The 27389-nt window shown below is 46.5% G+C and overlaps 1 protein-coding gene across 4 annotated transcripts in view; it reads right to left on the reverse strand.

Annotated features, from left to right (window-relative positions):
• PTPRA (protein tyrosine phosphatase receptor type A) overlaps positions 1-27389 on the reverse strand; it is a 156793-nt gene that overhangs the window by 3112 nt on the left and 126292 nt on the right. For all 4 annotated transcript variants that reach the window (XM_036093243.2, XM_078057021.1, XM_078057020.1 and 1 more), the window contains 12 exons: positions 26112-26188; positions 23562-23598; positions 19474-19571; positions 18239-18358; positions 17324-17490; positions 16688-16823; positions 15843-15992; positions 14498-14591; positions 14121-14197; positions 13506-13640; positions 4109-4234; positions 3878-4029 (listed from right to left, as the gene is read on the reverse strand). In XM_036093243.2, the coding sequence (XP_035949136.1) occupies positions 3878-4029; positions 4109-4234; positions 13506-13640; positions 14121-14197; positions 14498-14591; positions 15843-15992; positions 16688-16823; positions 17324-17490; positions 18239-18358; positions 19474-19571; positions 23562-23598; positions 26112-26188 (1369 nt within the window). The remainder of the gene's footprint in view (positions 1-3877; positions 4030-4108; positions 4235-13505; positions 13641-14120; positions 14198-14497; positions 14592-15842; positions 15993-16687; positions 16824-17323; positions 17491-18238; positions 18359-19473; positions 19572-23561; positions 23599-26111; positions 26189-27389) is intronic.

The raw sequence follows: 27389 nt of genomic DNA on the forward strand, positions 1-27389 counted from the left end.
AATGACACAGGAGTTGGTATGAAAGCCAGGAGACAAGATGGGCTGCCTAGGGGAGTGGCTATTAGTCAACAATGAGGTCCATCTGGGCCCTGGACCACAGATGGAGAGGAATCAGCCAATGAGGACATAAACCAGGAGAGAAGCTATGTTGAAAGCATTCCACAGAGAAGCGACTGGTTAACTGTGTTGGATACTGATGAAGGTCAAGGGTAAGGAGACAGAAGGATCTCTGGATGCAGCAATGTGGAGGTCACAGGTAGCCCTCACAGGGGCAGTTGCAATGGAGTGTGGAGGGGAGAGGTTAACCAGAATGGGCTCAAGAGAGAATGGGAAGAGAGAAACTGGGGAGTTAGTCTGGACAAATCTTTCTTGAGAAACTTTACTATTAAGGAAAACAGAGAAATAGAGGGGTACCTGGAGGGGAATGAGAGGTAAGAGTTTTTAAAATATTAAGATGGGAGAAATTATAGCCCATTTGCATGAAGATGGTAGTTATCCAGAGGAAAACCTGATGATGTAGGATAGTGGAGTCAGGTCCCTGAGGAGACAAAAGGGGATGGAATTGATATCCAAGTGGAGGGTGGCTGTGGCAGACAGGCCCTACCATGGCCCCCCAGATCCCTGCCTCTTGGGTGTTCATGCCCTTATGCAATCTCTTCCCCATGAGTGTGGGCGGGATGTGTGTGTGCTTCTAACCAACAGACAGTAGCAAGGGGCATGAGATGTATGTAACTACACGTATGTGATTATGCTACATGGGATCATAAAGCCTGTCTCGAAGGGAGACACTCTCTTGCTGGCTTAGAAGAGGTAGGCAGCCACACTGGGAAGGTCCACGTGGCAAGGAACTTCAGCCCAGCAGCCCGCAGGGGACTGAATGCTACCAAAAACCAAGTGAGCTTAGAAATGGATCCTTCCTGGGGCGCCTGGGTGGCCCAGTTGGTTAAGCGTCTGTCTTCAGCTCAGGTCGTGATCCCAGGGTCCTGGGATGGAGCCCCACATTGGGTTCCCTGCTCAGTGGGGAGTATGCTTCTCCCTCTCCCACTCCCTCTGCTTGTGTTCTCTCTCTCGCTTTCTCAAATAAAAAAAAAAAAAAAGAAAGAAAAGAAATGGATCCTTCCCATTCGAGCCTCAGATGGGACCACAGCCCTGGCTAACACCTTGACTGGAGTCTTGTGAGACCCTGAAGCGCAGGACTCACCTAAGATGTGCTCAGATTTCTGACCACACAGACTGTGAGATAAATGTGTTGTTTTAAGATGCTAAGTTTGTGGTAATATTATTACACAACAATAGATGATTAATGCAACTGGCTTCAGAGAGAGGTCAGACAACTCATTCACTGAACAGGAGGGATGCAGGGTCCATAGCACCAATGCAGGGAGACAGGCAGCTATGTGCCGGGAGCACACGGAAGTTCTGATTGCTTCTCCTTTCTTAGTCAAACAGAAAACACCGTCCTCTCTCAAATACGAGGACAGAAGAGGTGCTGATGGTATCTAGGTTTGAGAGGAGATGTGAAATAATCATCTAGGACAAAGGCTGGCAAGCTGTTCTGTAAAGGGCCAGACAGGAAATATCCTGGGTGTTGCTGAGAAGAGACAAAATCAGTTCTAACCGTACAACTCTGACTTCCTGTGTGCTGAGCAGCAGTGTGAGGCACGGAGAGCTCCACGTCTGGTCTCAATTCTGTTGCTGGAGCATGAGAGCAGCAAATACACACACAAATGGGCATAGCTGTGTTCCAATAAAACCTTATATACAGACACCGAAATTTGAATTTCACGCCATCTTCATGTCATGAAATAGTCTTTTGATTTTTAAAAAACCATTTAAAAATGTAAAAACAGGGGACACCTGGGTGGCAGAGTCGGTTAAGTGGCTGCCTTCGGCTCAGGTCATGAACCCGGGGTCCTGGGATCCAGTCCTGCACTGGGCTCTCTCTCTGCCTGCCATTCCCCCTGCTGTTCTCTCTCCGACAAATAAATAAATAAATAAAATCTTAAAAATGTAAAAATAGTAGCTTGCAGACCCACACAAAACCAGGTGGTAGGCCAGATTTGGCACTGCACCCTAGTATGTCCAGCCATGGTCTGGAAGAGTGGAAGGTGCAGAAGGATAGCAAGGCAGCAGTAAGGGCCAACCATGAGGTCAGTGGTCAGGAATGTAAACTGAGGCCTGTAACCCGATGCTTCTCTTCAGCCACACTCAGCAGCACAGTGCAGATGCAGGCTAGCTAGAGAATCTGGGGTTTGCCAAGAAAGGGTGACCAAGGGAAAGAAAAAAGTGTAGGGAAGGAAATATTTATCTGGGCAGTCCAAGGAATCTTTTCTTAGATTTTTAGTTTAATTTTTTTTTTAAAGTAATCTCTACCCCCAATGTGGGTCTCAAACTGACAACCCCGAGTTCAAGAGTTGCGTGTTCTACTGAGCCAGACAGGCGCACCACCAAGGAATTCTTTTAATTTTGCCAATCCAATGGGCACAAAGCACACTGCATTGTTTTCATTCTCATTTCTCAGAATATTACTAGTAAAGTGTAGCATCTTTTTGTGTTCACTGTCCATTTGTATTAGTTGGTACACTTTGTCACTTTTTTCTTTAAGATATTTTTTAAATGCTTTATTTTTGTATAGGCAATAAATTACCACAGTTCAATTTCAAAACAATCCCAAACAAGAAAAGGTTTCCTTCCTACTCCATTTCTTCGCCTTCAGATGCACTCCTGGGAAAGCACCAATGTCCTTGGGTCCTTGCCTGTCCTTCCAGAGATATTTTTATGCATATACCAACAGAAACATTATGTTCTGTTTTTTAAAAGTCTTTTATTTATTTAAATGATCTCTACACCCCACATAGAGCTCGAACTCACAAACCCAAGATCAAGAGTCGCACATTTCATCCACTGAGCCAGCCAGGCGCCCCCCAACAGAAACACACGTTCTTTCTCTATCTCCCATTTGCTTTTGTTCACAAAGCAATACATCTAGAGCATTAACCCACACCCAGTATATAAGCAGACTCATTAATTTTTGTAGCTCTGTAGCATGAGATCCATAAACATAGCTTATTGAGTCAGCCCCCTATTAATATGTTTAGATAATTTATAATCTTTCACTATTATAAGCAGTACTTCAATCGTGGTGACTATTTCCTTTTGGCCAGTTGACGCACATTTACTGGATACATTCCTAGAAGTTCCTTTGCTTATTTTTCTGTTTTTAAAACCAATTTGCAGTGATTTATGATATACTCTTCCTTCTAAGAATTTTTTCCCCCCAAATTATAATAGCAATACAAGCTCATGGTAAATTTTTTCCCCCTAAAATGCAATCTCAAACAACACGCCCCCAAAAATTCACCTTTGCTCCCCAAAACGAGTCCCCTTATCATCTTTCTTCTGTCAGTGACAGCAACCATTACCAGTAACCCTGATTTAAACTCGGGATACACCCTACAGCCTTGATTCCTCTTCTCTTTCACATCTATGTTTTCAGTCTTGCTCATTTTTCTTCAAACTCTTCTCAAAATAATTGCCCTTTTCTCTTTTCCTGTGTTTCTTAAGGAGGCCAGACCCTCACCCCCACAGTGTCCAACCGGTCACTCCACGGTCAGTCTCCTCTGCTGCTCGCCCCTACCCCATCACTATCCCAAATGCTCCCCTGCCCGATATTCTAACGTCACTGGTTCCCTAGCACTTAATGCGAAGTTCGACCACCACAACCCTCTCCCATTATCTGGCCCTGTGCTGGCCACCAAACTTGACTGCCAGGTGCTGCTCCCCAGTAGCCTGCTCTTGTCTGGCTTTCCCCACTGTCGCTCCCCCTGCCTGCCTCTTATGGCCTTCCCTTCCCCCTGAGGGCTGGGGAGAGCGGTACCTGCAGTGCACGGTGATGGGGTGGTTCCCCGACTGCTGTTGCTGCTTCTGCACGGCCGCGATGATGCTGATCATGCCCTTCCCGTCGCTGGGGATGCCCACTTCAGGCCAGCCGTGGAAGTGGAACTGCCGGATCTGCCGGCCTTTGTTCTCCTTTGGAAGAAGGGCGATCAGAGATGCAGGGTGGCCTGGCTTTTCCCTGCGGGAGGAGCCGCACCCCCAGCCACCTTACCCTGGTGTTGGTGACCAGGAGGTCTCTGACAGTGTAGCTCTCACATTCCTCCTCTTTCTTCAGCTCCACTGTGATGTCTCCGTAGGACACCACTCCATCAGAGGGCCAGTACTGGGCACATTTCTCCTGGAGGGACAAATGGGAGAGGGGAGGGGCTTGGAATACCATGTATGGTAGAGGCGGGGCTGTCCTTCGAGCCTCCTGCTCCCCTCTGACGGTAGGCACCTCTTACAGGACACCTTCATCTCCAAGGTATCAAAAACCCAGAGTGTCATTACATTAATGTCACTCCAATTCACTTCACTAAGATCCTCACTAGGACGTCTACAGCTGACCCTTGAACAATATGGATTTGAACTGCGTGGGCCCACTTATACACAGACTCTTCTGGATAAATACAGTACAGTAGTATAAATGTATTTTCTCTTCCTTACAATTTTCTTAATGACATTTTCTTTTCTCTAGTTTACTTTATTGTAAGAACACAGTATATCATACATAAAACATGTAAAATATGTGCTGTTAGTGTCACTGATCAATCTTCAGGTCAGCAACAGACAATTAATTACTTTTTTTTTTTTAAAGATTTTATTTATTTATTTGACAGAGAAAGACACAGAGAGAGAGGGAACACAAGCAGGGGGAGTGGGAGAGGGAGAAGCAGGCTTTCTCGCTGAGCAGGGAGCCCGATGCGGGGCTCAATCCCAGGACCCTGGGATCATGACCTGAGCCGAAGGCAGACGCTTAACGACTGAGCCACCCAGGAGCCCCAGTTAATTACATTTTTGATAAGTCAAAAGTTATACACAAATTTTCTTTAAAGATGTTATTTATTTGAGAGAGGGAGAACACAAGCAGAGGGCGTGGGAGAGGGAGAAGCAGACTCCCCACTGGGCAACGAGCCTGACGCGGGACTCAATCCCACGACCCTGGGATCATGACCCGAGCCGAAGGCAGTCGCTTAACCGACTGAACCACCCAGGCGCCCCTACATGGATTTTTTTTTTTTTTAACTGAAGTATAGTTGACACACAATGTTACATACGTTTCAGGTGTACAATACAGTAACTCCGCAAGTCTATTATACTATACTCACCACCAGCTTAGCTACCATCATGTGTCAACACAAAACACTATTACCATACCAGTGACTACATTCCCTACACTGCAGCTTTCATCCCTGTGATATATGCAGATTTTTAACTGTACAAGATAGAAAGAGGGGGCTGGCGGTCAGTGCCCCTAGCCCCCGTGTTGCTCAAGAGTCAACTGTGTATTTAAAAACTTAATTCCTGTACTGACATAATCACTTAACCTTTCGTGTTACTTATCTACAGTCTAAGTTGCCACACATGACAAGATCTCTGAAGAGCTCTGACCATCACCTCAGCTACGCAAAACATTTAATGGCATGGTGGAAAGAGAGGAATGTCTTTGCTCCAATTCCTTTTCTCCCCTCCTTTGCCCCCTTGGGGTGTTTCTACCTCGTAGAGATGCTTACGTATGTCAGATGGCTAATCCAGAAAAACTGAACCCCACTGACATGCCAGCCGGCCGTGGTGCTTCACTAGAGCTCAGGCCACTGCATCCTTCCATCCCTTTCCTCTTGGTCTTCTGAATCTGCAATGGCACCCCCATTTCTGTCCTTGTGAGTGAGGAGATGGGTTACGGCCTGTCTTTGCTGGCATCTGGTTCAATTTCCTCCACAGCTATTTGTGGGCGGGGGCTGCCTCTGTTCACCTTTGTCTCTGCACGCCTCGCACGCTGCCTGCATGTGCTAGGCTCTCAGCAGCTGCTCAATGAATTTGTTCCATGTTTGCAGAACAAGTCAGGCTACACATACGCAAATAAAACAATACAGTTATGCTGTCCTTTTCTTTGGAGCATTTTGGGGAAGATCTTAAACATCTCACTACTGGTAATTTTAAAATCCTCAACTGTAAATGTACTTCACATTCACTGGGAAAACTATGAAAAGTGGAAAAATAAGAATCACAGATAGTCTCTTAGTCCAAATAAAATCATTAAAGGTCCATTTTAGTGACTCTTCTTGCTTTTCATATGTGTGATCATTCATTACCCCCTTTATAAATGAACTGAGCTCATTTTAAAATATAGACTTATCAAAGTGGTGGATCAGGGAACTGTCACAGACCAGTCTTTTCTATGTATACCCACTTGGGAGTCCTGGGGATGCTGTGAGGGTTGGGGCTCTGGGCCCTCTCCTTAACTAGAACAGCTTTAAAAAAATTCTAATTAAGGCTCTTAAACAGAGATTATGTTGGCTTTTACGGCGCTGGTGGGTGGAATGATGTTGCTACCACAGTTCCCTCCCAACATTGACCTCACACAGTTTACCAGCCAGGACTGAAGACTGGGACTTTAAAACCACTGTACAAGTGCTGAGATTCAAATGGGCTTGAGAGAAATGGAGTGTATGAGCTAGAATCACACTATGACTAGAAAAAGAAATAGTATAGTCCCCCACTTGATGGCTTTCAGATATCGGAGACCCTAGTTTTGGAGGTGAGGCACAACAAAGAAAAGGGGCCAAATGGAAGAAGGCCATCAGGGATAAAGTTAGGGAACTATTAAGAGAGTCCTCTCTTAAAACTGTGGACAGGGAGTCAGTCAACAGTAAAAGCAAACGGGGAGCCTGCTGTGTGGCTACTCCAATGGGGACAACTCCCCAAGGTGATTACACGTGGTTGGGACCGACCAACCAAGAGGTTAGATCAATGCCGTAGAGTGAGTTTCAAGGTGACACAGTTTTGTAGGTAAACAGGTAAGGAGACAAGCCTGGTAAACTTATGGCTTTATAAAGTTTATAAAGTTACTTTATAAACTTATTTAAAAAAAACTTTTTTTAAGGTTATTTATTTATTTAAGGGAGAGAGAGAGAGAGAGAGAGAGAGCTAGCGAGCACACGAGCAGGAGGGAGGAAGCAGAGGGAGAGGGAGAAGCAGGCTCTCTGCTGAGCAGGGAGCCTGACGTGGGGCTCTATCTCAGGACTCTGAACTCATGACCTGAGCCGAAGGCAGACACTTAACCAACTGAGCACCCAGGAGCCCCAGGGTTAGGGTTTAAGGGATGATATACAGAGAAGCCACACAAGACAATTACAGATGTTGGACAAATGGCAGCAACTCATTACACTCAGCCAGGTGAAGGTTACAGGGTTTATTTAATTTATCTCTCCGAGTGGGCACAATACAAACAGAGGAAGCAGGCTGGACTTAAAAACAAAGCCAGCTATTTAAGAGAAAAAGGCAACAACTGAGGGAAATGGCAGTCCAGAGGTGCCTCTCATGGCTGTGGGGAGGCCGATGGCAGAAAGAATGGGGCCAAAGGCAACAACACTAGTTCAGGAGGCTGAGTTAAGCTGCTGGAAGGCGAGGTTTTGGAATACCCAACAAGAGCCGCTTCAGTTTAGAGACCTATTGGGGTGACCTTCTTCTAGGCGAAAGGAGAGGAACCCCCTTCCTTAAGAGGCAGAACGTGGGCCTGAGGAATCCAGAGCAGGGGCCAGCAGTGGCCTGGGGATCCTGCTGAGGAGGGAGGTGTGAGAGCACAGAGCTGGAGACCAGGCCTGTGCAGAACACAAAGCAGTGACAAAACGGGACCCTCCTGTCAAGGAGTAGGCTGTGACCCATCTCAGAAGCCATGCCCCACTTAGCAGCTAGATGGCAGAAGGAACGAGGGGAAATGGAAACTAGGAGATTTATTTATTTTTATTTTTTAAAGATTTTATTTGAGAGAGAGAGTGCGCGCACAAGCAGGGGGAGTGGCAGGCAGAGGCAAAGGGAGCCTGATGCGGCACTCGATCCCAGGACCCCGGGATCATGACCTGAGCTGAAGGCAGTTGCTTAACCAACTGAGCCACCCAGGCACCTGGAAACTAGGAGATTTAAATTAAGCAAGTGAAACTGTGAGAAAGAAGGACCCAATTCAAGTCTTGGGACTAGATGTCAACATGAAAGGCTCCTAAATTTTGTATGCTGGGTAGGTTTTCCCTCACGATCTCAGGAAGCCCAAAGAGGATTTTAAGGAGTGACCACAGTTAGAATTCTATTTTCTTTCTTTTTTTTTTTTTTTTAAAGATTTTATTTATTTATTTGAGAGAGAGAGTGAGAGAGAGAAAGAGCACAAGAGGGGGGAGCGGGAGAGGGAGAAGCAGACTCCCTGCTGAGCAGGTAGCCCGATGCGGGACTCGATCCCGGGACTCCGGATCATGACCTGAGCCGAAGGCAGTCGCTTAACCAACTGAGCCACCCAGGCGCCCTAGAATTCTATTTTCGAAATGATCTCTGGCTGCTGGGTGAGGAAGTGACTAAAAGTGGGTGGGAGTGGAAGCTGGTAGTTGGGCTGTCAGGCTAACTGCAGCGGCGCAGGTGAGCAGACAATGGTTTCGAGGAGGGGTCTGTAGCTGTGCTGGAGAGAGGTGGACATGCTCAGCATATGTCAGATCTCACGGATGTGGGAAGGGAGGAGGATGTGGGGACCGAGGAAAGGGGAGTGATGAAGGTAACTACTAGACTTCTGCCATGAACAACTGGGCAGAAGGCAGGACCACTTACTGAGATGGTTAAGAGTGGGGCAGATTAGTATGGGGAAGGAGGAAATCATGTTTCATCTGGGCCAGGTGGAGTTTGAGATCCTTAACAGTCATGTGAAGATAACCAGTGGGCACATGGATACACTAGTCCACAACTGGGAAGTGGGGGCTGGGTTAGAGACACAGATTTGAGGACCTCTGGCGTATAAATAGCATTCCAAGCCGCAGGACTAGATGAGGTCCTCAAGGGATAGTGTGTTAAACAACAGAGGGTTAAGGCCTGAGTCTAGGACACTTCAATGATTAGAGGTCACACAGAGGAGGAGGAGGTGGTCACAAAGAAAACAAAAGTTGCTGCCAGGCCAGCGAGGGGTTGATATCATGCAGTTCAAGCGAAGAAAATGTTCTGAGGAGGAAGGAGGTGTTCAGTATTTCTGATGCTGCTATAAAAGGACCAAAAAGACAAGAGAGAAGAAAGGACTTTGGAATGGCAAGATGGCAGTCACCACTGATCCTGACTCCAGTACTCCCAGAAGGAACAAGGTGAGGAGAGAACTTGAAGGAAGAAAGCCAACTCTTCAAAGGAGTTGTGCTGGGATAGAAAGGGCGCAGAGAATGGGATACAGAGGGAAGGAACTGAGGGACAGGACAGAGATGTTTGTTTTGTAAAGACAGGAACGCAACAAGGCACAGGCTGGCTCGGGTAACACAGCGGAGAGGAACTGCTGACGGAGGCGAGGGAGAAGGACCCCCTGAGAAGGCAGGAGGGCAGTGCGCAGGCACAGTGGACAGGCGGACTGAGAGGCGAAGGAACCCCCTCCCACTGCAAGTGGAGATGTGAGAGAATGGGTACGGATCGGAGGAGGCTGGTTGCTTGAAGGAGGGAAGATGAGTGTGTTCTCATCTGATTTCTGAAGAGAAGACTGAGCCAGGTTGTGAGATAAGGTGCCAAGAAAATAAAAGACCGGGAGGGAATAACGGATGTTAGCAAGGGAAGGATTATAATAATGACAAGTCCTAAAAACTCTAAAGAGAGTAAGGAGGAAGGTGAGAACACAAGGGGAGTCAGGGGCTGAGGAAGTGGAGGAGTCCATGGCTCTAAAAGAGGACTTCAACCACCTCCACTTTGACCTCAGTCTGTATTTTCTGATTAAGTTTTTCTCTCCAGCTTCTCTCTTAACTCAGGTAAAAGACCTGGCAGGCAGAGCATCTAGGGATGGGAACCGAAACTGCCCCTCAAGCAATGACGACTGCCCTGACCTCAGCAAGACCCCACATGACTGGACTGACCCCAAGACAGTGATCGACCTGACCGTTCTGCCCACCTGCACGTACCCACTGACCTTTGTCCCACAACTTCCTTCTATGAACCTAGAACTATTCTCAGCACTTTGGACAGTCTTTGAGACAGTAGTCCATGGTCTTTCCAGTGCTGGCCTCACTGAAATAAATTCCTCTTCTGTTTCGCCTCTACTGGGCTCTCTGCTTTTGGACTGTCAGTGGCAAGTGGCCAAACCTGGCCTGTTTGGGAGCCCTGGAGCTCTTGCACCCTTGGGCCCTGATCACAGCTCTAGAGACCTGGTGAAGATAAAAACTTATTGGAGTTAAGCGGAGGGAAGTAGTGAGGTGGACAATCAGCAGATGGTAAGCAGGGCAGGATGCGGGGTGCCTGGTACTGAGATCCCAAAGGCAGCGCAGATATGGGCAATGACTTGATTTGAGCGGGTGGCTGAGGGAACCGAGAGGCCAAAAGACCAAGGGTAAATGGATCACCTGCATGGATACTTATGCCTTCAGGAGCAGAAGCAGGCATAGGGGCCACCAAGGGGCAATAAGCCCAGTGTTAAAATCATCAGTAGCTGAGGATGGGAGACAAGAATAGTGCTCAAGTCCAGTAGCAGAATACTTGGGAACGGGGCTTTAATCTCAGATTTATGTTTTCAAGTTATGGATTCTAGATAATGATATCCTAAAGAAGGTGCAACAAAAGCTTTTGTGTCTTTTCTCCTGCTGCCTTTAACCTCCTCCTCCTGGACAGAACCCAGTGTCTTGCATGGTCTGAGGCTGACAAGAGCGATGAGGACACACAGCTTTGTGGCAGGTGTCTAATGCAGTCTCGTTCTACTGACTCTGGTAAGTGGAACACAACCTTGGGTTGGGCTGACCCCATGCAGAAACTGCTAGAACTGCTCTGCCCACTTGGATGAATGGTCCAACCTAAGCTATTGAGGAAGGAGGCTTTACTAAGCATGTTGGTGGACCCCTCTGGTTAAGATGGAGCCAGGGGGAGGGGGGAGAGAAATAGGGAGAAAAGAGGATTTTAAGTTTTAATTCTTTTGGGATTTTAATGTATATAAAATTGATAATTTAGGATTATGACTTTTTCCTTGGGACTTTAAAACCAGGTGTGGAGAGTGGTGGTGTCATGTTGTGTAAATGTGGATACCTTTCACTGTATCATTTAGGCTTGTGAGATGGAACAGAAAGGGAAATCCTGTCTTAGGGGGGCAGAGAGACCTTATAAAGAATGTCATTAATACCCTGTTCTGATTCATTTCAGAAGCTTCTGAGGGCAAGAGCTGCTGCCTATCTCATGGGCCCTGCAGAGAGGCAATAAGGCATAGTAGGTAGAGGGGACTGCAGGCTTGATCAGTGGGTGGGAGACTGTGTATGTGCATGGCCCTTTTCCCCATCTCCATCCTTTACTCTCACTAGGTTTCCTTCAAGGACGGAAGAGCCTGATAATCTGATGGGACGAAGTTGGGATATTCACTGGGCCACATTTTATTGTATGGCGGCAGGCTGAGAGATGATACTTGTGTTTGCCATCCCAGCGCTTCTCCCTGCAATATGGTCCTGCCCTTCATAGATCTGGAGGCGGGCAGTGTGGGGATTAACTTCATGCAGGTCCATGGTTTATCTGCACCTTCCATCTCAGCCTATTAGAGAGGGCCAGGAGACACGCACCTAGCTTCTGGTAACACAGTAGCTCACTACCCAATCGCAGAGCCAGGAACTGTGCCCCAAACCTCTCACCTCATCAGTATTGTTATTAATGATAGATGAAGACCTATGAGGTATGTCTGTTGATTAGGGACATGATAGAAATCTGGAAAGAATAGCTAATGAGTCAAATGATTAAAATTGAAAAAAAAAAATCTTGACATACAGAACATCAGGGTGTGCAAATATGTATAAAGCTGTATCAAAGTTAAACTGTACAAGTACAGAATGGGGAAGGTGTAGCTAATAACTAACGTAAAATATACTTAGTGATTTTTTTTTAAGATTTTGTTTATTTAGGGGCGCCTGGGTGGCTCAGTCGTTAAGCGTCTGCCTTCGGCTCAGGTCATGATCTCAGGGTCTTGGGATCGAGCCCCGCATCGGGCTCCCTGCTCCGCGGGAAGCCTGCTTCTCCCTCTCCCACTCCCCCTGGCTTGTGTTCCCTCTCTCGCTGTGTCTCTGTCAAATAAATAAATAAAATCTTAAAAAAAAAAAAAAAAAAGATTTTGTTTATTTATTTGACAGAGAGAGAGACAGCGAGAGCAGGAACACAAGCAGGGGAAGTGGGAGAGGGAGAAGCAGGCTCCCCGCCGAGCAGGGAGCCCGACGTGGGGCTCGATCCTAGGACCCTGGGATCATGACCTGAGCCGAAGGCAGACGCTTAACGCCTGAGCCACCCAAGCGCCCCTACTTAGTGATTTTTCAATTGGTTGTAAATTCAGTGAGTCATAAGTGGGTGCCATTCTTAATTCCTCACCCTGTCACCATGCCACCTCTTCACTATCTTTTGGGACAGACCCCTTGTCACCATCAGTGCTGAGTCCAGGCCATCAGCAGTACTGCCATAGTACTGCTTGTGGGGTGCTCGTTTCTAATCTGTCTTCCTCACTGAGCCAGAGGGACTTTAAAAAAAAACACAAATCTGATATTGTCAAGGGCTCTTAAACTGCTCTATAAAGTCCAAACTCTTCACTACGGCTCAGAAAGACCTTTATCACCAGGCCCTTGCTGGCTTCTCCAGGCAACTTCTCTCTATTCTGATCCCTGTTAAGTCACATGCCAGGCATAAGGAAGCACCCGTTTACCGCGCTGGGCAACCACAACGGAGTGTTTAAGATCATAAACACTGTGTGAACACAGATTGCGCCACCCAGCATACAGTGAGAGGTGGAGGCAGGAGGCAGGCAGAGAGTGACCCCTGAGATGGAAAGTGCTCAGTAGAGGCTGTGTGGTTGTGACTCAGGAACAGCAGTACGAGATTCTCTACACTGAGGGGGGCTGACCCAAGGGGGCCTCTAAGGTCCCTTACATTCTGACTTCCCAGACAATTCCACTTTTTAACTGACTTGAGGATGCTTTCTTTAAAAGATTTCCTTGTTACTGAATGTTAACTTATAAATTTCTTCTATTATTTCTCAGGCTCTACTGTTTTCTTTTCTGTAGTCTGCAAAGAGGCAACTCATCTTCCCAAAGTCTTCTGGTTCATTTTTCTGACCTGGAAGGCAACCTCTTCTTAGGGACACTCAGGAGTTCCACATTAGATCCTTGGTCTGGCTCTGCATCCCTCATTTCACTAGCTCTGCCCTGCCTGGGAGGTGGGAGGAGGAGGTGCTGCACAAAGCTAGGCTCTGGGTAAACCGTATTCAGGAGAGAAGTAAGAGGCAGGAACGGTCTGGGGGCTCAGACCACATTGCTCTTCCAGTCCTAAGAAAAGCTCCTGATTGCTCAGATCAACTGCTCCGATACAGCTCTTTGGACAGTTTAAGCCAAACACAGCTCCCCTCCACCCCTTTTCCTGTCCTCTCTATCTCCCACAGCCCAGGATCTCATTGAGCTCACCTGGCCTCTCTCCTCCAGTTCTGTTAGCATGACGATAGAGCAGGATTTCCACTCCCAGATCATTCGCCAGAAGTCCTCAATGGTGTGGAGAAGAGGACCCTGGCTGGCGATGTATGAGTCCTTCTGTCGGTAGCCCTGTAGAGGCCAGGTCGGTGGGAGGAGTAAGGTGGTTTAATCAGGGAGGGGCTAGCGAAGACAGGCCACTAGGATGGGATGGGGCTGCTTGGAGGCAAACTCATCCCAGGCAGAACTCCCCTTTGGCCAAGGACCAAACCCTGTCTGACATGCTAGTCTCTTTCTATGAGGGCAAGGGAAAGGGGGGTTGGAGCTGGGATAAAGAGAACAAGAATGGGAAAGACCAGAGGCTTTCAGCCCTTGGCTGTGGTCTGTGCTATGAACTTTTCCCTCCAGTTATTACTGTGGTGTGTGCCCTCTGTTTCCCCCACCACCTGCTCTCTGGGGCCTGACAGACCTAGTGTGCAGGCTGGGTATTGGTTCTGTATTTGATGAACTGACACAAGCACAATCCTCCCAAGCACTGGGAGTGTGGCAGTGCAAGGCCCAGCCAAATCTCCACGGAGGGTGGGGAGCTCTGGGGACACAGCTACCACTTACGTCAATGAAGGATGCATTCACATAGTCCGTGTTCTCCTCACCCCTCTTAACTGGAATGATCACTCTGTTGAATTCATCTGCAGGAAGGACAGAAGCTGTGGCTCCCCAACATCACCTGTCCTCTCCTATCTCTCTTTCAATCTTTCCTTCCCACCCAGGCCCTGGGTAAGTATAATCCCAGCTGGGCAATAACGTGCCTTTTCCCAGCCCAGGAGGGAGAAACCTTTTGGCCTTCATGCTTTTTTCATCTCCAGAAGCCACTAAAGAACTAAGAGCAATGCCCTAATTCTGGTCTCCAAGCCGATCATGAATTAGTACCTGAGAAGTGGAAGGAGGGACGGGGCACTAAGGCTTTGCAGTGGGGAGAGAGCTCTTACATGGAATGATCTGTAAAACTCGGTTCTTCTTCATGTTGGCTGGAAGGTTTCCAGTCCGCATCTTGTCATTCTGGATTTTGATTGATGTTAACTTCTGAATGGGGAAGGAAAGGGGAAACGTTCCTGATCCCTGTAACTTGGCAAGATTATGCCTGTCAGACCTGCATCTTCAGGCTACTCTGGCTGCATACTGCTCCTCACTGGAGCCCTGACCTCCGCTTCCACATGGTCTTGCTGGAACACCGTTTCTTCAATCATAAGCTCAGTGAACAAGCCAAGAGTGTTTGGGAATCACTGCCTTGCGGGCTCCTTGTGGACCCTTCTGGGATTCCCTGGGGCTGAAACTTTATGATCCTGGAGCAAGGATCTTAGCTTCATAGGAGGGAGTGTGCCTGCCTTTCCTCTCTCCCTGCTGTTCCACTCCAGAGGCTGTCTTGGACTCTTTAGAAAACCTTATTCAAATGCACATGCTCCCTTCTCCTGATTCTGAGGCTCCTTCTTGACCCTTGCTACTTAAAGTGCAGCGCATAAACCAGCAACCGTCTCATCGCATTAGAAATGCAGAATCTCAGGCCCTAACTCTGTTTTTCCCTGCCAAATCAGAACCTGCATGTTAACAGGATCTATGGTAATTCGTGTGCACATTAGTTTGAGAAGAACTGCTTTAAGGGATGCGTTTTTTCCCACTGCAACCCAGAATCTCTTCTTCTGGGAACAGTTATATTGCCAAGAGTGTGACAAATTCCTTAGGTGTGCTGAGAACCACCGTCTAATGGCATACAGCAGAGGTCAGCAAGCTATGGTCCATGGGCCAAATCTGGCCTGCTGCCTATAAATACACTTGCATGGAAACACAGCCATGCTCATTTGTTTATGTAGCAACCAGGCTGCTTTTGTGCTACAGCAACAGTGTTAAGCAGCTGCAACAGAGACCATATGGCCTGCAAAGCCTAAAATATCTACTGTCTGGTGCTTATAGGAAAGGTTTGCTGCTGCTGTACATTGTAATACATACGATAATATACCTGTGTGTGTGTGTGTGTGTGTGTGTGTGTGTGTGTGTCCCCGTGTGGGGGGGTGGGCTGGGGGACTTAAAAAAAAAATACCACTGCCAGTTTTTTGTTTTTTTCTTTCCTCCTAACACAACCCAAGTGATTCTAAGTGCAGGACGGGTTGAAAACAACTAGGTTATGAATAAAGGGCCAGAAACCCACCGCTTTAACCATGCACGTATCTTACAAGGGGATTCCCCATTTGTTGCTAAGTCTCTAAGAGCCAAGCATTCGATATTCCCCAGAGCACATGGATCCTTCAGTCTGAAAGAGGGAGTTCAGCTCCAACTCACCTTAAACTCCTCCTCTAATCCATTGTTGCTGGTCCCTGGGATTTTGTTGTAAATTTTCTGCAGGTGTGTTTCTAGAGAGGTCACTTCTAGTTCTGTATCTCCATAGAGATAATGCTCCAGAAGGGCTTGGTATATGAAGACGTACTGCATCTGAAATGCCATGATGCCCAAGTTCCCAGTTACACACAGCATGGTCTCTGGGGTGCCAGATGAGCCCCTCCCACCCCGAATTCACTCCAGTCCACTTCTCCCTTGACCCTAGCAGGTATAAAATTATTCACTCTTGTCCCGGTTCCGTGAGGCAGGACTTCAAATGCATGAATCCCGCTGGGGGTGGTTAGCTTGGGAGGGAGGGTCCTACTCTGGCAGCCTCCTAGAGTGCAAGCCTGGAGAGAAGGACAAATCCAACTCCCACTCATTCTCACAGCCCAGACTGAACAGTCTGAAGGCGTTGTCAAAGTCTGGTGACACACAAAACCTGGGCCAGCCTCCTTCCCAGTGCTGTGTCCTTTGAACCCCATGTCCCAACCACAGAGCTGCTCCTATTGTTGCTCCTGGACATGGCTGAGCTGAGTCACAACTCTGTAGGCACTGGTTCTCTCAGCTGCCTGCATGCGTACTTCTCTCAGGACCTGTTCCTCATCCTTAGAGTCTAGTGCAAATGACACCTGCCTTCCAAACTCCTCTGTGCTCCATGTCTCTTTTAATACATAATTTGTAAGGGTCCTTCATCACAGTGCATGATGATCATTTACAATAACCTAGGAGGCTGAGTAATCCATGAGGCTAGTAGGTGTCTTGATCCTGGAATGCCCCCACCCTCACCTTACCCACAAATCACTCACGTCTGTTTGCACCATCTGGCAGCGCTGTGCCCGGATCCGGCTCACAAAGCCATACACGTCCACTTTGCGCTCTGTATGCATCATGTCCAGCATGGCATCAATGACAACAAAGGTACCTGTACGCCCTACACCCGCACTGTAGCCAGAGAGCAGGGGTGTTACTGAGATGGCCAGCATGCCTTGTGGGAGCATACAGGGAAGGGGTAGCATAGGCCAGGACTCTTTCTTCAGGCCATTACATTCTAATTCTGAATGGGGAATAGCTGGAACACTCATGGAGCCAACAATCCCGCTGTACCCCGGACTCCGTACCTTATCAGGACCAGGGAACCCTGACACTCAGAAAGGTGTGAAGGCTCCGAGCACACAAAGCAGCACTCAATCTAGCTTTCTGGCTTCATAGCAGTGGTCTCCCCACCCCCAATCTTGGAGGACTGCCCTTCCCTCTTTCCTCAAAGGCTCTATACCCAGCACAAAAACTTGAGGAGTCTCTCTGGCTGCTGCCCCGGGACCCTAACAGCTTATCTGCTCTGTGTTAGCCTCCTCTCCTCAGCCAGGGCCCCTGTGCTTTCCTTTGCTCTGACCATGGGAACGGAATATGGTATAAGCGGGGAGCCAAGGGTCAGCCACACTGACCTGCAGTGGACCACGATGGCCCCTGCATACTGAGGGTTACAGGCTTTCACCTTCTTGAGGAACTTGAGCATGCCGATAGGGGTGAAAGGCACCCCAAAGTCTGGCCAGCTGGTAAAGTGGAACTGAGTGATGAGGCGCTGTGGCTTCCTGTTGGTCACGTCGCCCACCTGTGGAGTGAGGAGATCCTGTGTGTTGGCCCTGATAACCTGGGGCAGGGCAGTGCCAGGGGAGGGGAGGGGAGGGGAGGGGAGGGGCGGGGCAGCTTAGGAGCCAGGGCCAGCTGTGGTTGTCAGTAACAACGCGGAAGTGAGAGTCTGTCCAAGGAAGAGTTAATCATGGGGAGAGGATCTCTTCCCAGGAACCCCATGGGGTAAGGCAGGGCTCTTACAATTATTCTCAGCTGACGGATGCGCAACATGAAACTCAAGAGAAGTGGCCCAGGCAAGGTCTAGGAACTACTCAATGGCAAGGTCAGAACTGAAATGCAGGTCTCCTGACTCTTGGTGGGCCCTCCTTTTACAGCGCCACCCCGCCCCTCAGCCGAGGGCAGCCTGTGCTCAAGCTTCCAGGGCCGCTCTGGAGGACCAAGAGCAGGGGCCACCACATCCTTCATGTCAGGATCCTCTGGAGCAAGAGGAGGTAAGTCAAGTACCCAGAAGATGATACCACCTCCCGAGGCACTTGGCTCATACCTACGATGCTCAAACTCTATCTCAGTAATACTTTTTTCTCCTGCTCATGAAAATGCTTCTCCCTTAGCTTTGACAGAGTTCCCTGAGAGCCCAGATCTCTGGTTTCAGAGTCCAAACAGACCTCACACTCAGTGATTCCCGACCACCCTGAGCAGGAGGGCGGATCACCCAGTCTGTTCTACCCTCTTAGTGGTCAGCAGAGAAAGGAGGCAGGAGACAGTACCTGCTGAATGCAGAACTTTCGCACTGTGTAGTCCACCAGGACAGTCACATCCTCTACCGACACACGGATATTCCCATAGGTCCAGCAGCCTTGGTCTGGCCAGTACTGGGCACACTTACACTGGAAAGGAACAGACATGCATCCCCTGATGACCTCAGACCTCCCGCCCCCAGCAGACGTGAAGAACGTGAAGCAAAGGACCACAAAAGCCCAGACAGAAGTCCCTAGAAAGTTCCCAGAGAAGGCCTCTTCTCTCACCTTGGTCACTGCAGACTTATTTAACTTTTTTCAAGTTTCTTAGCTTCCATCCTGTTTAGCAGTATCTCTTGACTTTTACATAGCCCCAGCCCTATACTTCTCATTCTTTCCCACCCTGTTCCCTCAGTTCAGGGCAAACTGGAAATTACTTTACCTACAAAATGTGCCCTTCCACAACATCCCAGGTTATGATCTAGGGACAGGCCTGTCTGATCCCCTGGAACCAGCAACCTGCTGAGGGGGTTATCAAGGCGGAATGATGCCTTCTCTGGTGCCTGGGCCTTGAACAGCTTCCAAGAGTCAGAGGTCAGGTTGGAGGAAACGATCCTATAGCCCAGTCCTAATGCTATCCCTCCTAAGCACTGCAGAGCTGCTGATTAACACGTCCCAACACCCCAGGGTGGGGATCAAGGTAACTTAAGGGCCATTTTGGGAAAAGACTGTCATGAATGGGGGGGTTCCTCTCTGGAACTTGATCCAGAGCTCAGGACTGGTGCTGGCTGTGACACAGTGATGGGGCTGTCCAGGCATGGACTTGGCAGCCACAGCCACAAAAAGAAAAAGGCACAGGGATCAGGCCAGGGCCTCAGATTCCCTTGCACGCCATAGGTTCTCAGTTTATACAGCTCCCTCTGCTGACTCAGAGGAGGTACAGGAAACCAGGAGAATGAGGGATTGGAGAGGCCAAGGGAAAAAAGCTCCTCTGTAGCTTTTCCTTAGCAAATGGCCCAAGTCTTTCTTCCAGGTTGTTTTGAAACCAGGGTGAGCTGTCTGACTACGAGGCATGGGGAATGGACCCTAGGCACACCCCTGAGGTTCACCTGAGACTTCCAGGCCCTAGGAAAGTCTAGTAAGCACACTGGCCTGGGTTCCGCCTGGATGAATGATGCGCACAGGAGCCACAAAGAATGGACAGCCCAGGCTCAAACACAGAGGAGTTCCTCTGCTAGTCATGCCTATCTAATTTCTTCACTCACCTCCTTTCTCTCCTTCAGGTTGGTCACCATGACGATGGTGGCTGTGTTTTGTTCCCAGATCATCCTCCAGAAATCATTCACTGTTTCTTCTTTTGGTCCTAAAGTAGCCAATAGCAAAGATGAGGAGAACACATACCAAGGGGAAGAAATCTGCTGGGAAATTGGGAACATTCATTCCTGACTTTTGGAAGCCTGTGCCCACATGTTCTCAGCTAAATATCCAATCCATCTATCCATCCCCCCACCTACTAAGTGAACATTTCCCATCCACCCTGTATGTGTCCGGCACTTCACTAGGAAGTGAAGTGGGGGATAGGAGGATTCAAAATGTAAAGAGAACACAAATAATGTCTCCCAAGGATATTATAGATGAAGATTAGAAATCATAACTGCTCACTAAATACCTATGTTATTGGCCAGCCAGTGAGCTAAATGCTTTATATCTCATTTACTCCTTCCTATCATGCTCTAAGGTAGGTGTTGTTAGCCATAGAGATGCTAGGTGACTTGCTCAAGTTAGAATTTAAAATTTACCACCATCCAGCCTTTTCCAAAAAGCCGCTGGGAGATTTCTAAACAAAAATGAGGGAGCAAACAAAGAGAAAGAAAAGGGATCTAACAGGATAGAGGCTAATGGAATTCCCTGGGTGTTGGTGAAGGAAAGGCTCAGGATGATAACTCTGACAGAGGCTAGAGGGCAACTAATCCAAAATGGAACTGAAGAAAGAAGGTTCTAAAAGGACCTCAGGATAAAAAAATTAAAAAAATGAAACTTTATGTTTCTGAAGGTACTGAAAGGAAATATATACTTCTAGTGGAGAGTCTGGGGGAGAGTGGAGTCAGTGCTAGGTATATAAAAAACTAGTGCTAGGTATATAAAAAACTAAGTAAACGGGGGGGGAGAAAGGTAATTATTAACTCTTGGAAAAAAGGAAAATCAAAAGCTGTATAAAACATATAATACTTCAGTTGTAAATAATATTCTCTCAGCCCTACATTGTGATTTAACGCTACTGGGAGAATGGGGAAAAGGGACATGTGTATGCATATCTGAGTGTGAGACAGTCTGTAAGACGATTAAGTAAATTATCATCTATCATAAGAGGTCATCAACAGATAAAAATGGTTGCATTATAGTAAAAAAGTGAAGAGGAAAGGGGGGAGAACTTTGTTTTTATATGCCTTGTAATACCTTTTTGACTTTCTTAAACTTTGTATTCCCTTTGGTAAAAATAAAAAAAAATAGTAGTAAGAAAAACAAATAATGACAGAGTGGACACATGCCAACAAGATGTACAGAGGTAGAGTTGTTCCACTGCCTGGCAAAGTTAGGAAAAATCTCCTGGAAGTGGTGATAGTTGAGCCATATGTTAGGGTAGCTGAGGTGGATAGGAGTTTAGAAAGGGGATAGAGGGAGAAGAAATGCTCCAGGCAGAGGTGCAGGGGACAGCAGCAAGAAAGAGCATGAGATTTCCAGGGACTATAAGGAGTTCAATGGGGTTATAGTGTAGGGTACATGGAATGGTAGATAGAGGTGGAAAGACAGGTATCAGAATCTAAAGGGGTGGAGGCCAGGCTAAGGAAGGCTTGTTGAATACATAATGGAAAATCGTAGGGTTTTCATGAGTCCTAACAAGAGTTTTGCATCAATAAAGGCCTTTCTGGTGGAAGAAATGCAAGGAGCAAGGCTGGGACCTAGAGGATCAATCAGTTAGGTTACTACAATAGAGCCGGAACAAAAGATGGGAATAAGGCAGTGTGGCAGAGGACCACTCATATTCAGAGCAAGGAACAGGTAGGAGATCTGGATGATCCCAAATCTGGTTGATTAGATGAACTGCCTTCCATTCATGGTGATAGCCAGAGAATACAGGAAAAAAGCAGTTGGGGGGGGTGGGTGGTGAAGAAGAGGCATATTTTAGTGAGGTCTCTTTTTTTTTTTTAAGATTTTATTTTTAAGTAATCTCTACACCCAATGTGAGGCTCAAACCCACAACCTTGAGATCAAGAGTCTCATGCTCCACTGACTGAACCAGCCAGGAACCCTAAGACATATTTTAGTTTTTGATGTTGAAGAGTATGTGGAGGTATCCAGGTGGTGGGGTAGAAAATTTGTTTGAAGGGGCACCTGGGTAGCTCAGTCAGTTAAGCATCTGCCTTCGGCTCTGGTCATGATCCCAGGGTCCTGGGATTGAGCCCCATGTCGGGCTCCCTGCTCAGCGGGGAGTCTGCTTCTCCCTCTCCCTCTGCCCTAACCCCCCTTCTCGTGCACTCTTCTCTCTTCCAAATAAATAAATAAAATTAGGAAAAAAAAAAAGAAAGAAAGAAAGAAAGAAAGAAAGAAAGAAAAAATGGCTCAGAAGTTCAAGAGAGTCAGTAGCCAGTCAAACAGAGGTGGGTATTAGATGAGGTCTCTCAAACAAAATACAGAGGAGAAGAAAAGAAGGGTCAAAAAGAGAATGTTGGAGATCTTCAGCATTATTCAAGTTCAGACAGAAAAAGCCTTGGAGGAAGACTAAGGATGAGCAGATGGAGAAGCAGAACTGAGAAATGGTGCCATGAAAGACAAGAATGGAGTTTCAAGGAAGTAGTTATCCACAGATTTGGGGAGAAACTATATTTAAGAGGCAGAAAGAAGAATAAGAGCCAGAGAAGGAATATTTAGAAAAGTGAGAAAAATCAAGAACTGAATGTCAGGAAATAACAGAGGAGAATTTCAAGGAGTGTGAAGTACTGTGGAGAGGTTCAAGAGGATGGGAGTCTGAGAAAAGGTCCATCAGAAAATCACAGGTGACCTTAATTCAACAAATATCTTAGCATCAACAAGGCCCCATGGCAAATAAAGCAAGGAAGAGATTGCACATGACTGTTGGTGCTAGAACGATCAATGAGTAGGCGGCAGCTGAGTTGTGCTTCAGAGGGGAGACCTCACTTGGTGGATGGCTACAGAGGGTGAGAGAAAGCAGAGCCTGCTTAGGCAATGGCCAGGCCCCAGTGGGAGACTGTAAGGGCAAGAAGGATCTAAGGTTTTTCTCAGCCACCTTATTTTACCTCTTTCTTTGTTTTATCTCTACCATGGTACTTGTCCAACAGAACTTTCTGCAGTGATGAAAATGTTTCATATCTGGACTAATATGGTAGTCTCTAGCCACATGTAGCTATTAAGACTTAAAATGTTACTAGTATGATTGAGAAACTGAATTTTAAATAGCCCCATGTGGCTAGTGGCTATTGTATTGAACAGCATAGCCACTTACTAGAACTTCCGTTAATTTTGGTATAAATTGTCCTCTACCAACTAAAGACCCCAAAAAGGCATGGACCATCTCCTGTTTTACTCCTCTACATATCCCTATCACCTAGGCCAGTGCCTGGCACATAACAGATGGCCAATAAACATTTGCTGAATGGCTAAATAAATGGGCTTTGATGGACCATAATAACATCAATTACTTCATAGTGCAGCAAACATCAAGATACTTTTACTAGGATCCCAAAGATGGAGGACACTTATTAAAACTTGGACCTATGGAAATGTGTGCAGAGCACGTAGAAGGCAATGGCACTAGGTCCCTGCTCTGAGGGCTCCTGACCACTTTTCTGTGAATAATAGAGGAGCTCTTGCCCAACAACTGGGGGAGGAGACGAGCCAGCCTGGACCCTGTGAGGTGGCCAACCCTCTCTGGAGACTGAATCCAAATTCAAACTCTGAGAAGCCTGGCTTGAATCTAAGGTTCCCATTAGGCCCCAAGACAGAGGACCTCATTAGACTGTGGTATGTGTGTGTGTATGTACGTATGTGTGTGCGTGTGTGTCTGTATGTGTGTGTGTGTGTGTAGCCTTCTCTAGTCTTTTTTATGCACATACACAAAAGGACTTCTTTAACAGGATCCCTGGATACTAAGTCATCAAGATGAAGGCCCTTAGTTATAAATGAGCAAGGCAGATTGTATTTCTTTCAGGTGATAGTAATGACAGAAAAGTTACTGCGTTCTGATTAATCTATTTAGCATCTGGAAGAAAAAAAGTCCAAATACACTAATGAACTCATGGTTAAGCCCAAAAGTAAAAAATTATCATTACTTTACCTTGTGCAGCAATGAATTTGTTCTTTTCTTGGTAGCCCTGAGGGTAGGGTGGGGGAGGAGTGAGGGATAAAAAGAAAGTGAGAACCAAAAATGGATAGGAATGGTATTTTTCAGACTCCCAACCAGTTAACAAAGCCTCCCTTGTGAAAGGTCCAGGCAATTAACAAGATTTCCATTCTAGAAATTTCCAAAGGATTAGCTTTGGATACCAGGAATCAAAGATTACAAAGATCACATGGTCTAGGTAGTCTTCTCAAAGTGAATTATTAATGAACACTGGTGTAAAAACATCCAAATACCAACACCTAGGCTAGACCTTGTTTCTGATGCTTTCTGAGCAGCTGACAATCTAGGTCTTAGTGTTAACCCTCCAAGGTAGAAGCATACTATGGTGGTTCCAGGGATGAAGCTGGGCCCACATCCAGAAGGAAAAGGGGTTCAATTCTTCTAAGGGGTTATTTCCTTGATAATGCTTTACTCAGGGGCAAAAACCTTCGGGGAAGAGCCTGTGGGTATGAGGAACAGTTCCCAGTGTCAGACAACAGGGTTCTCCATTATAGGTCGTGGAGGACAAGAAGCAAAGGGGCCTGGGAATGTCACTTAACAGATAAGGAACCTTGGAAAAACTAACAACTGGCAGTATCTTTTTCAGTTTTTATTGTTTTAGTTATACATCTTTTCAACCTCACTGTCTAAACGTAGTGTTCACTTGAGAAGTCCTAGGTAAGTGAAAAATCATCTGACTTAAGGATTAAAAATCACCCTCTGCTGCTTGAAGACAGCCATAAGATGGGCAATGAGGGAGGAGGCAGCTTCACAGGTGGGACACCATGTCACACCAAGATGACGATGTGAAATACAAGTCTGCAAGGCAGTGGCAGAATAAAGGAAGGGGCCTGAGTCTGAGAAGCCACGTCCTATTCCAGTTCAAACAAGAGCAGGGCGGGGTTGCTTCCTAGCACAGAAGGAGAAAGCTTTAGGCCCCGAGAGATGGACATATTTAAAGTCAGTAACAAGAAGCTTGTTAAAATTTTTCTTGAGAAGGAGAATTTAAGTTTCTACAAATATTCTAAGCATTAGAAGACAGAAACTGAGAAAGGCTTAATTTGTTTATAACTAAACTTGTCATTAAAACTGAGAAACTCGGGGTGCCTGAGTGGCTCAGTCGTTAACTGTCTGCCTTCGGCTCAGGTCATGGTCCCAGGGTCCTGGGATCGAGCCCCACACTGGGCTCCCTGCTCAGCGGGAAGCCTGCTTCTCCCGTCTGACTTCGGCTCAGGTCATATCTCGGAGCCCCTGTGTTGGGCTCCACGCTCAGCAAGGGGTCTGCTTGTTCCTCTCTCTCTGCCCCTCCCCACACTCGTGACTTCTCTCTCTCTCACTCAAATAAATAAAAACAAAAAAAAAGAGGTGCAAGTTTCTTTGAGGTTATGAAAATATTCTGAAGTTGACTAGTGATGATCGTACATATCTGTGAATATTCGAAAAACCAGAGCTGTAAACTTTAAATGGGTGAAAATTATGGTATGTGAATTACACCTCAATAAAGTTGTTTTGTAACCTGCTTATTTCACTTAGCATAATGTCTTCGAAGTTGTAACATGTATCAGAATTTCCTTTTTTGAGACTGAATAATAGTCCATTGTATGCATATACAACACTTTACTTATCCATTCATCCACTGAAGGACACTTGGGTTGATTCCACCTTTTGGCTATTGTGATTAATGCTGCTGTGAACATGGTGTGCAAATTCTACAGGTATTCTCTTCATACATCCTCCTTCAGTACTCAGGCTTACTCTTGTTAGCTTGTGCTCACTTGTGCGCTCTCTTTTTTAAACTTTCTTTACCGGCTTCTCACACAGCCTACAAAACATATTCAAGTCTCTTGGCCCATTTCTGTAAACATTCTCTAAATCACCACTAAAAAACCTCCTCCCAGTTTCAGCTCTTCCCTTAGGCTTCCCTTTGGTTCATACCAGATATAACTAACCAGACTTACCTGGTGTCAGATATTCTTGTCCTGTTCTTCTCCCTTACTTTTACCAAAGATGGCAAGACCTGCTTTTGCTCTTAGTTATCTGAATAAGCTCAAAAAGGATTCACTGACTCTTACAGAAAAGTACACATTTAGATTTGCATGGGAAATCTTTGGGAATGACTACAGGGTAAGCATAAGAATACACATGAAACTATCAGATCTGTAAAAAAAAAACTGTTTTGGTCTTGGGGTGCCTGGGTGGCTCAGTCATTAAGCATCTGCCTTCAGCTCAGGTCATGATCCTGGGGTCCTGGGATTGAGCCCCACACTGGGCTCCCTGCTCAGCAGGGGAGCCTGACTCTCCCTCTGCCTGCTGCTCCTCTGCTGTGCTCTGTCAAATAAATACAATCTTAAAAAAAAATTTTTTTTTGGTCTCTTAAAAAATTTAGACTCCTCAGAGAAAACTTGAAATGACAAATATTCCTTCTAATGTGCAGCCGGGAAGGAGCCGGTAGATGGTAGCCAATAGTCATTCAAGGTAATAATGAGAAAAGCTTAAGTTCCTTACATTGATGAATGAAGCATTGATGTAATCAGAATCTGGAACTCCTTCAACCGGTGTCAGATGGACTCTAGAGTGATCATCTAGGAAAAAAAAATTAATGTTTCAGTTAATGATCCAATCAGGCCAGTTGAGACATCTGTGCCTATGTGCACAGAAACACACATGTATTAAGATGTTACTGCAACATTGTTTGTGACAGGGGCGCCTGGGTGGCTCAGTCGTTAAGCGTCTGCCTTCGTTTGGCTCAGGTCATAATCCCAGAGTCCTGGGATCGAGCCCGCATCGGGCTCCCTGCTCAGCTGGAAGCTGCTTCTCCCTCTCCCACTCCCCCTGCTTGCATTCCCTCTCTCGCTGTGTCTCTGTCAAAAAATAAATAAAATCTTTAAAAAAAAACAAAACAAAACACAACATTGTTTATAACAGAAAAAATGTGGACACATCTTAGCCATCATTCAGAGACTAGTTAAAGACAGATCCACAACATGGAACAGTAAAGAGCTGATAAAAAGGAAAGTGAGTATTTCTGTTTCTTGACAGATGAACTGCCAATATACATTTTTAAAAAAAAGATTTTATTTATTTATTTATTTGACACAGAGAGACACATTGAGAGAGGGAACACAAGCAGGGGGAGTGGGAGAGGGAGAAGCGGGCTTCCCGCCAAGCAGGGAGCCCTATGTGGGGCTCGATCCCAGAACCCTGGGACCATGACCTGAGCCGAAGGCAGATGCTTGACAACTGAGCCACCCAGGCGCCCCTGCCAATATATACTGTTAAAAGAAAAAAGTCAGAGCAATGTAATAAGGATACCAATTACATTTAAAAAATATGTGTAATATATGTATGCATATATTCATAAGTGAATAAGAAGACATTAAGTATCTATAAATGCCTCATATGGTGGTCTTTAATATATTGTGCACCCAAAAATACACCAGAAATTTTTTTAAAGGATAAATTTTTTTTGAAAAGGCAATTAAAAAAAAAACAAAGCAAAGTTCAAACATTTTGCTGTCATATCCCACTGGATTATACATATATCCCATTCTGGAGACCACTGGCTTAGACAAATGTCTGTTACGAGGTTATAAATCAACTGATTAGCAATGACTAACTCTGGGAAGGGGCTATGAAGAGAACTCTGTATTAGGATTTCTTTGCCATAAGCACTACAAAACACCATTAACAACCACGCACATCCTATCTGGTTCCAGTGAAACAGCTCCTCTTGACTTAGAAACTTTAGGCCTGCCACAAAAACCTGGTCAACCTCCCTGACTG

This window comes from Halichoerus grypus, chromosome 10 (genome assembly GCF_964656455.1).
Source record: "Halichoerus grypus chromosome 10, mHalGry1.hap1.1, whole genome shotgun sequence".
Lineage (NCBI taxonomy): Eukaryota > Metazoa > Chordata > Mammalia > Carnivora > Phocidae > Halichoerus > Halichoerus grypus.